This window comes from Alligator sinensis, unplaced genomic scaffold, assembly GCF_000455745.1.
Source record: "Alligator sinensis unplaced genomic scaffold, ASM45574v1 scaffold19_1, whole genome shotgun sequence".
Lineage (NCBI taxonomy): Eukaryota > Metazoa > Chordata > Crocodylia > Alligatoridae > Alligator > Alligator sinensis.
The window spans coordinates 1,768,046-1,786,071 of record NW_005841916.1 but is presented as its reverse complement, the minus strand read 5'-3'; the positions used below and the strand labels follow the sequence as shown (position 1 = coordinate 1,786,071).

At 43.0% G+C, this 18,026-nt stretch overlaps 1 protein-coding gene across 1 annotated transcript in view; it reads left to right on the top strand.

The window, feature by feature from the left end:
- The window catches only part of PTGFRN (prostaglandin F2 receptor inhibitor), a 128,385-nt gene that overhangs the window by 62,816 nt on the left and 47,543 nt on the right, over nt 1-18,026 (top strand). Inside the window, exon 5 of the mRNA XM_014517579.2 lies at nt 3,754-4,182. Within this exon, the coding sequence (XP_014373065.1) occupies nt 3,754-4,182 (429 nt within the window). The remainder of the gene's footprint in view (nt 1-3,753; nt 4,183-18,026) is intronic.

The following is an 18,026-nucleotide window of genomic DNA, read 5'->3' as shown; positions in this document are numbered from 1 at the left end:
GTTCTTTAATTTAATTTATTTATTTTTTACTGTCCTATAACAAATTGTTCTGAAAGTGTGGCTTAGTAACCCAGCCCCAGCAAGTGCTTCCATGTTAAGGCAGATGGCTAATAATATAGATTTACCAAGATTACTGTTCTCCATTTGCTACCTTTTATAAAACTCTTTAAAGAGCACATTGTTCTAAGGTACCCCAATGATAATACAAAGGAGTTTATGCTTGTTTGCACATTTACAGTTGCTACTAAGCCACGTCATTGCATAGCTGATGTTTGTTCTTATGGGCAGGATTTTGTTGTAAAATCAGAAACTGGAGAAGGAAAGGATGTAGTGGGCTCCTTTACCTCACTTTATGTACAAGGGCAGGATAGTAGTGTTCTTCTTCCCCCCAGGACTGAATCTGTATTTAGACTGATAACCTGCTGTCTTATGCAACACCAGATACTGACTTTACCAGCTTTTGCTTTGTTACCGTGGCTGAACTCTTCAGCTATGGAGAGTCTGTCTTTACGCAGATGTCCTGAGAAGTCAACAGTTCTTCAGGAGTGATATCAGAAATGAAACCCAAGCAGAATTTCTAAACCCGCCCTCAAAAACCCGTGTATTTTCCAGTTTGTTGTGACATATCACAACTGTCTCAAAGAATAATAATAATAAAGTAATTGATTTCAGCTATTGGAAACCTGATGGCTTCTAACTGTATTTTGGACAGAGTTAAGAGGCACTTCTGCCTCATCCCTGCTAAAGTCTACACGGCACTGATTATTTTACAGCCATGAGTGAGCTTGGTACCAGTTACAGATGTGCAGCATACCTCAGTCCTGGCTTAGCACTCCATGCTGTTTCAGTTTAGTGTCTCTTTTAATCAGAGAATAACAATAATGTCTAGTCAGTGGTGGTAGTCTTGAGGTGGGGGAGGAGGGAAGAAAGAGGCAAGTCAAGAAGCCTAGATTAGGTTCTGAACCCAGGTTTAGAAGTAAAATGCCAAGTTACAGGGCTGATAGTCTTACTGAGATCCTGGTGGTTACCCTTCTTGCTTTCCATATACCTGCACTTTTGGGGCAATCGGCACTTCTGTGTCTCTCTCCAAACTTTTAGCATTTGAAACCTTGGGCTGACTTCCTGCCCCTGGGGCAGTGGGCTAGACATGATGATCTTCAAGGTCCCTTCTAGCCCTAACGTCTATGAAATCTATGAAAATAGTCCTCATGTGCCTTGGAGAGATGGTTGTATGTGCTAACCTGCTGTGCTCTGTTTCTTCCTTTAAAATCATCTTTTGGTCATAACAATCACCTGGTCAAAACTTGACTCGACACCTTTCCTTTGTACTGAAGCATCCTGTAGGCTGCTTGGAAGTTTGGTCCTTTTCTTACCAAACAGTAATTTATTTGGGGACAATCAAGCAGTAAAAACTACTCTTCAAGCAGGATTGCATTGCTTGGGGACAGAGGGAATGGAAGAGGAATGTTTCTTACAGCATATGAGGTTCTAAAAACCACATCCTGGATTCTCTACTTAACCCCCTTCCTCCATGCTTGAAGCTGAGCTGGCGGGGTATTAAGTCATTTAACTGTCAGTGAAGCTGTTCGTTGACAGGTGACAGAGTGGAGGAATGAGGTTTATCCAGCCAGGCCTTTCTTCTTTCTAAATCCTCTGCCTGTGAGCATCAGCCAGTATGAAGTGCCTAGCTGGAGTGGTGCTGTCAAAGCCAAGAACTCTTTCTCCCTAGCAATCCTTCTCCTTACAAAAATAAATAAATACATACAATAAAATAAAGCTAAAGTGATTAGCTGAAATCCAATTTTTCATCTCTTTCCTTGTCCTATTTCCTGGCCTGAGAAAAACTTCAGCCTTTATGTTCACTCACATTGGTACTTAGTTGATGATAATGCTCTCACAATACAGTGCCCCCAGTACCTCTAAACCCCTCAACCCCTGTTGCTTTGCAGGAGGTGGGAACATTGCACTACCTATTGGAGTGACATCCTGTGGCATTACGGCCTGAGAACTGCTATCATCTGTGAAGGGGATATGAAGGACAGTCTAACTGTCTAGGATTAGAGAGGATTTAGTTCCCAGAAAGAAGGTGTGAGTGGTTGTGGCTGCTGTCACTTACCAATGATCCTGTTATAGTGAAGGATCTTGTGGATGTTTTTTAAGGTCTGGCTGATGTTCATAATCAATGGAGATGTCTCAGAGTTGCTGTTACTAGAAGCTGTGGAAGCACTAATATAGGCTGGTTACCAACATTTTTACCTCTTATTTAAGTTGGCAAAGAAGCAGTTATTTAAGTAATGTGTAGACTCTGCTAGTGGCCCCCATGGTTGGCTGTAGTAAAGATGCTGCATCAAAAATAGCAACTGTTGAAGGTTTCTCTATAATTGCCTGACCAGATGCAGGCCAAGTACTTTTTAAGTGGTACCACTGCTATCAAATGTACCCTAAGACTGCTAACACCTGCACACAAAAGGGTCTAAGGCAGTGATTCTGAACCAGGGTTGAGAACTGCTAGTCTAAGGTTTATCTCACAGTAGATTTGTTAAGGTTGATTTTGTATTATGCTTCAGAGGTAGGTACATTTTAGCCTCTATTTCTTTCTCTGACCTAATTGTAGTTACAATGACTGTTTGCTAAAGGGAAGAAAAATATCAGCTACAAGGAGAAGCAAAGAATAAAATTTATAACACACAATCGTGGTGGAAGTATTAGTCATAAAGCAAGGCTAGGCTGTAAAAGGCAACGCAGGAAAAATCATTTTATTACAGGCAAATGAGCACTCATTTCCTTTGTCAGAATCTGCTGCTAATAGAGTCTTACAGTAATCTCTTTATTTTGCTGTCTCTCTGTTCTGCTAGAGAATAAGGTCATACAACTGTTCTATACTTTCCAGGATTAGGACAACTGGCTATTTCAGCCTTAAATACAGGTGCTCAGTTTTTAACCTCTGAACTTAGGCACTCGTTTCCTCTGAGGTTTTGTGACCTGTATGGGGTTGTAATCACTTTCCAGTTAAAACTCCAAGTTGCTTTTCTTACCTGTGTCGTTGGTGTTTGTCAGCCAGCTGAAGATGTTCTGGTGCCTGCTGTACTTAACGTTGCAATTATGTAGGCACTGTACAGTGCCAAGGCAGGAGATACTTTTAGTACCTCTTGTTGGAAGATGCCCTCTGTAGGGGTCATGTATATGGTGCTCTACAAGGGATAGGACTGATAGTATCACTTCTGGCAGTGGAAATGGTCTTTTTATCCTGGAGGCATGGGGTATCATTAACCAATTTCTCTGAAACACCATGATGGCAAGCTCTTACATTTTACATATTAATCTGAACTTTGGGGGAAAGTGTAAAAGGTTATCAAAATCTGGGGTGCTATGGACAGAACATAGAAGGAAATAGTAATATTTCTTAGGTTCTGCATGTTCAGATGTTTTGGACCTGGTTTTTCTGAAGAGCTGGACTCTGTTCTAGCTCAAGTATATGTGAACTAAAAATCAAGGCCAGCATGCAGGTTAGATACCTAAAATAAAATGCGGCTGTTGGAAAATATTGGGTTATGTTTCTGGTGTTTTACTTTTTACAGGTAAGACATTATATTCTGGTCCTTTGTATTTGTCTCAGGTGCTGTTGTGTGTAGGGATTGCCATCCCTAATCTTAAATGCACTTGCATGGTTACTCTGCCATTTGCATTCTCTTGCTTTGTTGACCCTAGCCTTATACGTTTGGCTTTCTTCCCATTTTCTCCATTCATCTATAGACCCTGACTACCAGGTACTTCTGAATGCTTCTAAAGCACCCAAGTTCTCAGATGATCCCACAGAACTGGAGTGCAGGATTACGAATGCACAGAACACAGAAGAAGGAAACATACGTTTTACAGTCTCTTGGTACTACAGGCCATATATACGCAGTGATGATGTGGTGACAGATGAACTACTTGGTACTATGGATGCAGACTGGATGCTACTGGTTGGGGATGGGAGCAGACAACGGGCAGAGAATGGAGAAATTATTTTCTCTAAACAGGCTGTGGATACCTTCAGTTTACGAATCCAGTGGACATCTGAAACAGACCGAGGGGATTATTACTGTGTCATCTCTGCCTGGATCAGGCATCGCAACAACAGCTGGGTAAAAAGCAAAGATGTACCTTCCGCACCTGTCAGCATTTTCTGGGCTACACAAGGTAGGTGCTTTAAACTTACTGATCTAAATACCGAGATACTGACAGCTGATGGTTTCATAGTTTTTCTTGCATGTAGCACCCACCTGCCGGAAGCAGGCAAATGAACTTTGGGAATGTACAGAAATAGATGATTGTAATAATACGGATTTCTTCACCTGTCACAGAAGTGCAACCACATCTGGGGTGGTAGGGAACACATCCATCTGTGCAAACAAATATTGTGAAGCAATTTTGGAAAGGAAGTAAAGAGTAACAATGTTTCCATCAAACTGCAGTGGGAATTTGGGGAGGGAAAAGATCACTTCCTGAGTTGGAATCTGGCCAAGTCATTGCAATTGTTACCCATTCCATTGAGAACGGCCATAGGATGTGAACCACACAGAGCTAGAATTTGCTGCCTCTTCAGGATTTCTCAGGATGCATCTTATTGCCAGCAACTGGGGCATTCACTCTGGCTCTGCATTACCTTTAGCAAGGAACCAGTACTTGCTGCCTTGGCACATATTTAAGCTTGCCCATTACTTGAAAACTTACAAACCTGTGAGCAGCTTTCCCCCCCACCTTTTATCAGCATAGCTGCTTTTTGATGGGATCATCATGAGAAACATGCAGGCACATAAGGAATTGGCTAGTGAAAAATTAAGGATAAATGAGAGAGTTGATTTACTGGAAAGAGGGTGGATCGGTAAAAGGCACCTCTTTAGCTGGAGCTGAAAGAGTTACCCAAGCTATTTCTAAACACTTGTTCAGGCTTACTCTGTTTTAGCTAGGCAGTTTTAGTTGGCTCCAAAAGTATGTCTAAAGAATAGCAGCAGTGTTCGTGCTTGGAGGTAGGGTCATGAAGGTCTGCCGTGCTGGGAGCTGGGGAGTAGATTATAGCATTGCGTTCAGGAAAGGCACTTCGTGAAATTGACTTTCTGTTCTATCATGTGCATCTCCTGAGACAGCTTGGCCAGTCCATGGTGGAGGCTAGACTGTTTAAACAATGTTTCATATCTAGATAGCCTGAGCCAGTCCAAAACTGTTTGGGGCCTCTTTACACATACTTCAGCGTAGAGGCGGGGGGAGGCACTTTAATTAGAGCTGCTCCAATTACAGTGCCCACAGTGTCACATGTATTCAGCATCTTCAGAATGGCGGCAGGGGTGCTTTAAAGCTCGTCCAACGAACTTTAGTTAAATTCCCCTCACTGCCATTTTAAAGTGTGGGGATGCTGAATACATGACTCTGGAGGCTGCTGGAGCATGCCAATTAGCATACTCCAGTGTCTTAATTAATCAAGTCTGCTCCAGCACATGCTAATTAGCATATGTCGGAGGAGATGTCTGGGACGTGTATAGGTGCCCTTTAGCGTAGGGGGATACCAAAGTGAACAGGAGAATCCTGGTAGAGGCTTGTTTAAGGAAGATAGAGGAGTGGTTGGGGAACACAAATTCTGCAAACAAATGTTGCCTTTGTGCCCTAGCAAATGTCTGTCCTTTTTCACACCACAAATACCCTAGTTTGCAAGTGTAATGATTCCCATGCATAGTTTGTGCTGCCTTTTTCACAGCCAATATTTGTTTACTTATGGCAGGAGTGTGCAGACAGCCTGAGGCTGTTCATGCTTTCCAGCTGCCCCAAACAGGTGCTTCCTGAGGTTTCAGGGGCCTGATCCTGAATGCCCCAGGAATCCTGCAGGGGGATTCCCAGACTGTGCACTATCTGTTGCCCTACCCTGGGAATCCCCACATCACCCTGCTGTATCACAGCTAAGGATGTGCGTCTGCAAGTGGGGGTACCTCTGTGGGGGTCCCCCACTTGCAGACATGCTCCCTAAGTCAGGGCACAGCAGGGGCCCATGTCTCGATGTTTGTAGACCCCAAGCAAGCAGATCAGCTGTGCCAGGACACATTTGCCTCTTCTGGCTATACCTCATGCCTCTACTGAGGTTATTAAATGTGTTACTGCTTGCAGCATAGTGCTGGTGCTGGGGCAGAATTGGAGGGAAACCTCTGTTTGGACAAGGCTATTGTTTAGAGAAGGCTTTATGGGTGGGCAGTCGCCCAGGATGCCATGGTCAGGGGGTTGCCAAACACACACACATGAGCAGCCCCATGCTTGCAGCAGCGTTCTCCTCCTTCCCTGCCCTGGCCAATCCCCACCCCAGACAGGAGGGGTGCCCAGCCCAGCCTGCCTCACTGCCTCTAGCTGCTGCTCAGGAGGAGCCAGGCCAGGCAGTGTCATGGGGTGGCACCTGCTCCAGTCCACCTGCCTTGTTCTCATGCAGCAGCAACAGAGTCTGCCCCCTGTTGCCTGCCTGGCGCACTATCCACCATGCAGCTCTGTCTCCTTGCTGGACTATGTGCCCTGCATCCCTGCCTGTCTGCCTGTGCCTGCAGGAGTGCTGCTGACGTGGGGTGGGGGGGCAGGGAATACAAGTTCTCCCAGGGCACCATTTTCTGTAAGGCTGGCTTTCCTGGCATTCAGCTACATCTTACTAAAAGGAAACAACTTGTTGCATTCATAGCTTGGCTAGCAAGCAAAGGTAGTCAGACTACAAAGGTCCTGCCTTGAAGTGTAAATACTACATGAAGAGATCAGGGCCTTCTGTTTTGGCTTGTATGGTACATGGACTCACTCATTTGTACATTAATGTGAGGCATTTTATCCACCTTTGTTCATCCTGGTGAAACCATCAAAGTCCAAATGGTTTTTCTGCTTGCTCACCTTTGCACATGCTGTCTGTCTTTAGCATATATTGCAGGTTGGTGAATGACAGTCTGGAGTGGGAAGGAACAAAACTTTCTTTTCCTTTTTTGTTGCTGAATAAAACTTTTACCTAAACCAAAACAAAATCCCCTTCCCCCCACCCCATCAGCTCTTCTATTTATATCTTAGATTACTTTTAAACCAGAAGTTTTTTTGACCGTATACATTACTAATCTATTTGCTGCTAGCATATAAAACACCATTGTCTACTTGTTGGAGTATGCTACATTGGCTTGGTTCTCATGGGGTGATCAACAGTGGTTGAATTTGGGATGGAAGCAGCACTTGGGAATGTTCAAATAAATGAAGGTGCTTTTTCTTAAAACAGTATTAAGTCTTTAAGCCTCCATACAACAAGGTTTTGTAAAAACCCTTCATAATCTGTGCAAAATCTAAGTAATTGATTTTTAGATGCTAAATTCAAAGTTCCATGTGTCTGTTACCCTGGGCTCGATTGGAGGAACAGGCAGCATTGTTACTCAGAAATTAGTGACAATGGAAACTTAACTCTGTTGCAGCTTCTTGACCATTGCTCATATATGATAATTAGTCTTCGCTTGGAGCAGCGGGGCCCAACCAGATTGCCTCGGTGATTCCCTTCCCATGCCTAGCCTTCTTCTCTGCTTTTTTTGCTCCCTGCTCAATCTGTTGCTCTGCTTTCTGCTCCCTTTCCAATCAGTCACTGTTTTTTCTGCTTCCTCCCTGATTTGCCATGCGCCCCACACACAAGTTGCCCGTGTCACTTATGGCATGCACATTATGAACTGGCCACCCATGATTTGGAGACTGTGCCATGTTAATTCTAGATCTGCGGTGCTGATTTGGAGATTATCCTTCACAAATGCCTATACTGCAGTCAGAATTATGACAGCAGCAAATGTATGAGAACCAGCTTTAATCTAGTTAACTAGGTTACCAGTCAGTGAAGCTGTAGTGACCCAGGCTTCACTGCAGCCTGAGGAAGCTGGCTTGAGACCCTGGCTTCTTTTGGAAACTAAACTTGTGCTGAAGACTGATTTTTCCTACTTCTAGTATCTGAACTAGCTAGATTGCAGTTGCAGTCTAGTGCATTTATATTGTAAACACCATCAGATCACATTCCTTTAACATTTGCAGTGCTCGTTATGCTTACAGTGTGTGGGTTGTCATGGGGACATCACAAACAGTGAAGTGATGTAGATGTTTTATGGGTAACTTTTCAGTGCCAGTTCCTCCTGTCTGGCCACAATTATCCTATTTTTTAAAAACTGGGTTGAGAGAGAGACTTTTTGACTTTTTACAACAGTTATTATAAAAATATTAAAAACAAGTGGTAAAAGTAGAAAGGTGCATGGCCCTCCCAAGGGCTGAGCATAAAACACTTGTCAGCGACAGAAAACATCCTTTCACCAAAGATTGAAACCCGTTTTCCTCCATGCCCCTCCCAGAGTTATACACACAGGACTAGCTTTCCATGTTCCACCTTGCAGAACACCCCCTTGATGGCCCAGCATGACACAACCTGGTCCGCATCTTATTGCAAGATGAAGTGTCCAATTTCAAATGTGACATGTGCCCAGATAAAGAAGCTTTAGAGTTGGAAGTGTTGTTGGTGAACTGGTTTCTCTGAATTTTCAGTCTCCATCTTGGCCTGGCCCAGCAGGAAATTGGCCAGGCAGATCATGCTCCCCTTAGCTGCTTGGTATGGGATAGAGAAGATGTACACAGTCTCAGAGAAGTCCGAGTCCAGCATGCCAAAGAGGGTGCTTGCTGAGGGCAGCAAAGAGCAGCTGCAGCTAGAGGCAATCCAGGAAGGAATGGAAGAGTGTCTCTCCTACCTCCTCCTTGCAGAAAGGACAGGCTGGTGACATTGTGGGGGTCTAAATGGCAGACAAAGGTGCCCATGGCCAGGGCCCCGGGCAGCAGCCACTTCTGGAAGTTGCCAGTTCTCTGGCACTGGGTAGGTTGCACAGGGTGTGCCAGGTATTGCTGCTACTAGGTGCCAGTTCCAAGTCCTGTCAGGGCAGGTGATGAGGATGTGGGCATGACAAGACTGTCCACATGTACAATGTCTTCTTCAACAGGATCTCAAAGGAGATCTTACCACAGAGAGAGAGACAGAGAAGAGATCCTGCTTTTAGAGACTTTTCTTGCTGTGCAATCTGCAGCAATCTTTCTTTAACAGCTTTCATTCTGGCTGCATCTTTACTTATTTTGAACTGATGATCCTGTTTGAAAACACTTGCAGTCATTACCCAAGAAATGTATTCTGCACTTAGTGCTAAGGTCTTGAAAGGAGTGCACGTTTAGCAGGAAATGCAATAGAAAAAGAATACTGTGGTACTTAAACTTTAAACAGCCGGTGACAAAAGTAAGGAAGTGTAACAAAGACACGGCACAATTTCTCACTTCAGCCTACTGAGAAAACTGTGAGTAGGATTTCTGTTGCCTCCAGCATTGGTCTGTTTTCTTTATAGCCAATCTGGAAGTTATTTCAGTGGGAGTAGTTTCCCTATAATATTTCCCCCCTGCCAACATAAACTGTACCAGCTGTGCCCTTTCTATGTGGAACCACTGGATTGATTGTGTTACATTTTTTAGCCATTTTATGAACAAAAGTTACAGACTGTCTTAGCATGAGTTTGGGCTGTGGCAGATGGAGGCAAGAAGGAACCAGGCTTTGTTCAATAAACCCTTTCCCACTTCCTTTGTATGTCCCAGAAGAGATCCAGCCGTGTTTCGTGGCAGAGAACTCCTTTGTTTGACTGCTCTGGCACATCTTTCTTTAAAGGTTGACAAGTTATTAAGCAAGGGAGTATCTAGGAAGTGACATTTGTTAGCTTAGAGCAGTGGTTCTCAATTTTTTTAGACTCAGGTCACCCCTCAGAAAATGTCAGGTCTTTGTTTCCCCTCAATTTTTGACTATGGGGAAAAAAAAAACAAAGCATTTTTTTCTTGTTGCAAAGAACTAGGAAAACCTCAACAAGTCAGAATGTTTTTAGCACTATTGATTCCAATCTGCTATCTCTCAGTTCATCTTGTGAATTGTGTTTGCACACCTAATGGGGCTAACATTAAGTGGCGTCCTGCAGAAGTTTTCAAGGCATCCTAGGGTACTGCAGCACCCTGGTTAAGAATTACTTGCTTAAAGATCACCAGTCCTTGAATGAAATTAAATACCCAATACCATTTTTCCCCCTGTAATAGCACCATACTTCCACACTTGCCTTCTGCTATTTCCTGGACAACTAAGACAATTTGGGGATTCAGTAGAATTAATAGATCAATATTCTTAAATGGTATGGCTACCTTTTAGGGCAGATAGTACCACTGTCTTTTCAGGCAGCTTCCCTCCTATAAGCAGCATGACTCATGTCTTACATGGACTAAGCCAGAGCCGATTAACACAGATTCAAGGTTTATTTCCCCTCAGACAGGCTCTAGAAAAATGTAGTTGATCATCTGGGTGCAATGAAAAGGAGGAAGTGTGCTGAATGGTGTCCACTTGCAACTGTAACTCTTCCCTTTTGTGTGTATGCGTGTATATTATGTTTCCATCCCTAATTGCTTAATCACAAAATAGAGTTTTCAAATTAAATAAAAACATGAATCCATTTTTTCTGTAAGAAACACATCTGTATCATTTTGCTATAGTCTGTACACTGCTGAATGCAAGCTTATATTGCTTCTGTTTAATAATTTATTTTTCTAGCCATTGTTCTTACACACACTTCATCTGTAGTATGCTGTGTATGTGTAAGTGTGTGTGTACACATAAATACATATACATGTATACATATACTTTATATATATATGTGCGTGTGTGTATATCTATACATATATACATAGTACTATACCATTATATATAGTAAAAATATGCTGACATAGTCCCATACAAAATCATTTGAAATTGAAAGTGCATAAATATTTTATGTGTATGTAAACTGTCAAGCATCTTGCCATAAAAAAGGTGACTTTTAGAGATGAGTATAGAATTCTACATTTACCCAGAGTTGCACTTAAAAAATCAGCTACAATCTTAATTCTGGCCCAGCTGAGGTAATGTATACCAACTTTCACACTGTGTGGATTTGACAGGGAGTATTGAGTGCCATGGCAAGGAGCTTGCTATAAAGAACCTGAATTGAACAGAACACTCCATTACTGTAACCGGTCCTCAGGAGTGGCCATAACAGCTGCAGAAGGAACTGGCTTTGAATTACTGCAAAATGCCCTGCCTTCTAGACTTACTTTCTATACGTACAGTTGAATCTACTGGCTTTATCTGTTATGACTCTGAATAGTGAAAACTACTTTCAAGCCAAAGACACCACATGCAACTCCTTTTTCTCTTTTGAGAGCCGGGAATTGAATGGGGATGCTTGGCATGTTCTTAAATTACATGTGCTTGTTATAATCTCTCAAGATACCTTTACATCATTAAGCCCATGTTCATAGCAAACCGCTTGCATGCATCAGTGCATGACTAAAGTCGCACATCAAGATGGGACAGTACTGTAATCTATTTCTTATGCTTGTTGTATGTTAAAAATAACAAATGCACTCACTCAGGACCTTGGGACACTTTGTAATAATTAGCTTTATCAAGACACTATAATAAAATAACCTTCCAGTTAAGATGTTTGTCAAGGAGAAGGACATTTGTTCCATAAATCCAAATTATCAGTTTTGCCAGTGGTCTGCTGCAATGCTCATCTGAATGGGGTTGTAACATTTTGTGCTTTATCTGTGCACTCAGAATCATGTGTCTGCAACGTTCACTACATTTCAATTTTTATTGATTTATTTTTTTAATTATATTTTATTTAAGACTACCACAGCAGTAATTAGAATAATGGAAAATTAGGGTTGGAAGGGACCTCAGGAGGTCATCTAGTCTAACCCCCTGCTCAAAGCAGGACCATCCCCAACTCTCTTATCCTAGCCAAGGCTTTGTCTAGCTAGGTCTTAAAAACCTCCAAGGATGGAGATCCCACAGTCTCTCTAGGTAGCTTGTTCCAGTGCTTTACTACCCTCCTTGTAGAAAGTTTTCCCTTGTATCTAACCTAAACTTCCCTTGCTGCAGCTTGAGACCATTGCTCCTTATTCTGTCATCTGCCACCACTGACAACAATCTAGCTCCATCCTCTTTGGAACCCCCCTTCAGGTAGTTGAAAGCTGCTTTTAAATCCTCTCTGTCTTCTCTTCTCTAGACTAAATAATCCCAGTTCCCTCAGTCTCTCCACATAAGTCATGTGTCCCAGCCTCTTAAACATTTTCATTGCCCTCCACTGGGCTCTCTCCATTTGTCCACATCCTTTCTGTAAGGGGAGAGGGCACAAAACTGGACACAGTTCTCCAGATGTAGCCTCACCAGTGTTGAATAGAGGCAAAGAATCACTTCCCTAGACCTGCTGGCAACACTCATACTAATGCAGCCCAGTATGCCATTAGCCTTCTTGGAAACAAAGGCACACTATTGGCTCATATTTAGCTTTCTGTCCACTGTAACCCCCAATTCCTTTTCTGCGGAGCAGCTGCTTAGCCAGTTGGTCCACCAATGCATGGGATTGTTCTGTCCTAAATGCAGGACTTTGGACTTGTCCTTACTGAACCTCATGAGATTTCTTTTGGTCCAATCCTCCAATTTGTCAAGGTCTCTCTGAATCCTAGCCCTACTCTCCAGCTTATCTACTACTCCTCTCCCCCCCCGCCCCCGAGCTTGGTGTCATCTGCAGACTTGCTGAGCGCGCACTTCATCCCATCTTCCAGATTGTTGATGAAAATATTGAACAAATCTGGCCCCAGCACTGACCCCCAGGGCACTTCACCTGGTACCAGCTGCCAGCTTGTATCGAGCCATTGATTACTACCCTCTGAGCCCGATGATCCAGACAGTTTTCTACCTTACAGTCCATTCATCCAACCCATACTTTCTTAGCTTGCTTCCAAGAACGTTGGGGAGATCATATCAAAAGCCTTGCTAAAGTCGAGGTATATCATGTCCACTGCTTTCCCTGCATCCACAGAGCCAGTCATCTCATCATAAAAGGCAGTCAGGTTGGCCTTGGTGAATCCATGCTGACTGTTTCTAATCATATTATCCTCCTTGAGGACCTGCTGTATGATTTTTCCAGACTGAAGTGAGGCTGACCAGTGTGTAGCTCCCTGGATCCTCCTTCTTCCCTTTCTTAAAGATAGGCATTATATTTGCCCATTTCCAATCAACTGGAGCCTCTTCCAGTCACCACAATTTTCAAAGATAATGGGCAGCAGCTCTGCAGTTACATTGACTAACTCCATTAGCACCCTCGGGTGAATTGCATCTGGCCCCACGTCCAGCTTTTCTAAACAGTCCCCAGCCTGTTCTTTTGCCACTGTTGGCTGCTCATCTTGTTCCCAAACTGTGCTGCCTGGTGCACTAGTCTGGGAACTGACCTTGCCTGTGAAGACTAAGGTGAAAAAGGCATTAAGTAATTCAGTCTTTTCCACATCATTGGTCACTGGGTTGCCTTTTGCATTCAGTAAGGGACCCACACTTTCCCTAATCTGTCTATTGTTGACATAAATAATTATGTCCCTTTTATTTGCCCTTCATGTCCCTTGCTAGCTTCATCTCCAAACGTGCTTTGGCCTTTCCTTCCTGCATGCCCGAGCAGTACTCTTGCATTCCTCCCTAGTCATGTATCCTAGTTTCTTCTTCTTGTAAGCTTCTTTTTTGTGTATTAGCTCAGTGAAGAGTTCTCTGCTGACCCAAACTGGACTTCTGTCATACTTGCTAGTCTTCCTGCACATCAGGATGATTTGTTCCTGTGCCCTCAGTAAGGTTTCTCTAAAATACAACCGGCTCTCCTGGACTCCTTTTCCCCTCAGACTGGCCTCCCAGAGCATCCTGCCCATCAGCTCCCTGAGAAAGTCAAAGTCTGCTTTTCTAAAGTCCAGTGTTCTTACTGAAGTCTAGTTTTGACCTTGTTAGAGGTGTACCATTTCACAAGAAAGGACCCCTGATCGAGGAGTCCTTAGTAGGCCAGTACATGCTTTTGAATAATATATGATGAGTCTCCGGTGTAGTATCCTTTGGAGGAGAGTTCGGATTCTACTTAAGGTCTGCAAAACAGCCCCAATCCTCTGAGCTGTTTTAGACCCCCAAAATTGGAGCCCCTCTCTGAAAGAAGAAATCCATTTCATAGTGTCTGCTAGACTGGGGCTGCCCTAAAGTCTCCAGGAAAAAAGGGTTTATGAGACTTTAGGATTGGAATGAGATCTGAACTTGATCAGAAACTGGTGAAAGAATATTTTTCCCCTGCCTACAGAAACATCCTTCTGCTGGATGACTTCACTGGAGAGGATCATATAAATTCCTTCCTTGGTCCTTTTACTGCCTTCTAATACATCACAGACCTGATGAACTCACTCAGTTCTTCCTGGCTCTACCACTGTCCTAATGTGTTTTAATCTTCAGCTGTGGAGCAGTCCTTAAGTAGTACACTGTGGTTGACAGACTGGAAAGGATCTGCAGGGTCACAGTGTTTTAGTCCCTTACTGTTGCAAGCAAAAATATCCTATAGCACCACCCCTAAATTGATCAAGTACCATCTTAAAAGCCCCACTACTGTTGGGAGAATGTTTTGCAGAATTTTAGTTTTCTGATGGTTATGAACCTTTTTGTATTTTCTAGTCTTATTCATGGCCAGTTACTGGTAAATCTAATTAGTATTTGTATTGACTTTGTCCTTCAGACTGGATATTTGTGTTTGGCTTTTTCCCCCCTTTCCTTCTGATGTTTATTTTCATGATTATATTTATACACAGTAATTGTATTCCCTCCCAGTCTTTGTTTTGGTAGACTTGAATAAGCCATGCCCTTTTAGTCTCCTTATCTTAAGACAGGCTCTTCATATGTCTACTCATCCAAGAAGACCCTTCTCTGCATCTGTTCTAATATGATTGCATTCTTCTGAATTGCTAAGAATAATGGCCACATAGTGACAGAGAGCAGATTTAGGTTGGACATTAGAAAGAATTTCTTCAGAGTAAAGGATTCCAGAATCTGGAATGGGCTTTCAAGGGAGGTGGTGCTCTCCCCTACCTTGGGGGCTTCAAGAGGAGACTGGACAAGCACCTAGCTGGGGTCGTCTGACCCTAGCACTCTTTGCTGCCCAGGGCAGGGGGTTGGACTCGATGATCTACTGAGGTCCCTTCCAACCCTAATGCTTACTAATCTATGAATAGGTCTGACCAGCATTGTACATGGTACAGCATTTCAGCTGAAATCTCACTAGTGGCTTGCACAGTGGCCTTAATCTTTCCTTCTGCTGAAAAAGTCTCGTGCCATATATTCAAGGCCACGTTTTGTCTTTCAAGGCTGCATCATATTGGCAACTGATAGTTGTCCTGTGATCAACTGGTACCCCAGGTGCTCCTCCACCCTGCTTATCTTAAGCAATGAATTCATAGCTTACAGCAGATATTCATACTGCTCCCCATATGTATGACATTGCCCTTTGCGCTATTGAATTTCATCCTATTTTTTCTGTTATTTCAGTCCTCAAGGTTGCCCTGTTTTCCTCTATTGTTAATGCTTCCTGACTTTTATCAGCACACTCCTACCTTTTTTTTGCAAATCATTAATCAAGATATTAAACAAGATTGGTCCCAAGACTAATCCTTGAGAAGTTCTGTTAGTAGTCTCCTCCATCCTGATGTTTCCCTTTCAGCACAGCTCAGTGTCATTTCCTTTTTTAGCCAGTTCCTTATTTTTCTAACCTTCATCTTTTCCAGTTTAATAGCTTCCCTTGTGGCACTACATCAAATGCTTAACTGAAGTTCAGCTAGAGGAGATAACTACATCCTTTGTCTGGAAAATACTTTTTGCTATTCTCAAACCAAGTGATACCATCCCTAAATTGATCATGCACTAAAAATCCATCCTATCAGACCTGTGGTGTCCTATGCCAGTTCATTCAGATTTATGGATGAAGAGGATCTGTTTTTCTACCCTTCCTCCCCCTCTGAATTTGAGTGTGTTGAGATTTGTATTTGCTTTCCACCTTTGCTGTAGTAACTTGCAGTTTTATTCCCTCATCCCATTAGCCATGTATCTTTTGTCCCCACATTGCACATCCTTTTGCTTTGTGAAAACTGAGGCAAAGTATTCCATCTAACTTTGGGGCCATACTTTTATTATCTCTCATCCCTACCCATTATCCCTATATAATTCACATAATTAATTTGTGATGTTTGTTTGTTTGTTTGTTTGTTTCTGTCTTTCCTGAATTGTACATGTCCGTTCATACCCGTGTTTGTCATAACTGCCATTCCACCACATTTTTCCCTGTAACATCAAGTCTGACATTTTTGTATCTTCTAGTACACAATCCTCCATGTTGTTGCCCATACTTCTTGCACTGGCATGCAGACATTCTTACTGACTGCAGTTAATTCCCTAGCTGATTGGGCACAGAAGGCAATAATATTGTCTCTTGGACTACTGTTCTCAACAGTTTCTTCCCTCCCCTTGCCAGCAATCCCTTCTGTATCTTGATACACCTCTTATCTATTGTTGTATCTTCATTTGTCTGATGCATCAACAATCCGCACCTTATTTACTTAAATTTGCTAGGACAATTCCACCAATATTGTCATTTTAACCTGTCAGTTTGGAAACTGAGCCAAAATTGGACCTGCACTGGAAATGCAAATGTAGCTTTTTAACTGTGGCCTGCCCTTCATTGCCTTTAGTACAGTTGTCTACAGTGAAATTACACCAGTAATTATTTTAATAACTGAAACAAGGTATTTCACTGGCATCTCTTGTTCTTACCGAAGTTACTGCCTTATACAATTGAGTATTTTGTATGAGATTATGCTAACAGGTGAGTGTGTCAGTGAATGGGGAAGGGAAAAATCCACTGTCAAACTCATCTAATTAGAAACATCATAACAAATATTCAAATCAGTAATGTGAGAATCAAAGGACTGTAAATTATTTCAAATTAAGTTTATTCATCTTGAAATACTTTAAGGACAAAGACAAGTCTGTTAAAAGTATAAAGCCAAGCCTACTTCTGCTTCAATGATACTGCTAAGTATTTTATAATAAAAGACCTAGTTAATGCAGCTGTGTGTGTTTAAGGTACTAATAAGGTGTGATGCTGCAGGCAGTTGAGAGCCGTCTGCAAGAGATCCAAGCATTTTCCACACACAGTTGGTTTCATCCTGCTCTGAAACCAGGACCAAATGCCTATTGATAGAAAAAGCAAGGCTTAGCTCATTGATTTTTGTGGAAATTTGTGTGTGCTAGCTGTTTCTGTCTGGGGCCTTGTCTGTCCGTCAAGGAGGAAAAGTCTCTTAAAGGCATAGTAGACAGAGGTTGAAAATTAATTTAATGAACAGACTTTAGTATCCAACTGAAAAAATTATCAAGGCTCACATTTGCGAGAGCCCAGCAGGACAAATTATGCTGAGGGGAAACCAGCACGGGTTCATAGCAGGCAGATCATGCCTGACTAATCTAGTCTCTTTTTATGACCAGGTTACGAAATGCCTGGACACAGGAGGAGGGGTGGATGCCGTATACTTAGACTTCAGGAAGGCCTTTGATACGGTATCCCACCCCATACTGGTGAACAAGTTAAGAGGCTGTGACTTGGATGACTACGCAGCCCAGTGGGTGGCGAATTGGCTGGAAGGTCGCACCCAGAGAGTCGTGGTGGATGGGTCGGCTTCGACCTGGAAGGGTGTGGGCAGTGGGGTCCCGCAGGGCTCAGTCCTTGGACCGATACTCTTTAATGTCTTCATCAGCGACTTGGACGAGGGAGTGAAATGTACTCTGTCCAAGTTTGCAGATGACACAAAGCTATGGGGAGAAGTGGACACACTGGAGGGCAGGGAACAGCTGCAAGCAGACCTGGACAGGTTAGACAAGTGGGCAGAAAACAACAGAATGCAGTTCAACAAGGAGAAATGCAAAGTGCTGCACCTAGGGAGGAAAAATGTCTAGCACACCTACAGCCTAGGGAATGACCTGCTGGGTGGCACGGAAGTGGAAAGGGATCTTGGAGTCCTAGTGGACTCCAAGATGAACATGAGTCGGCAGTGTGACGAAACCATCA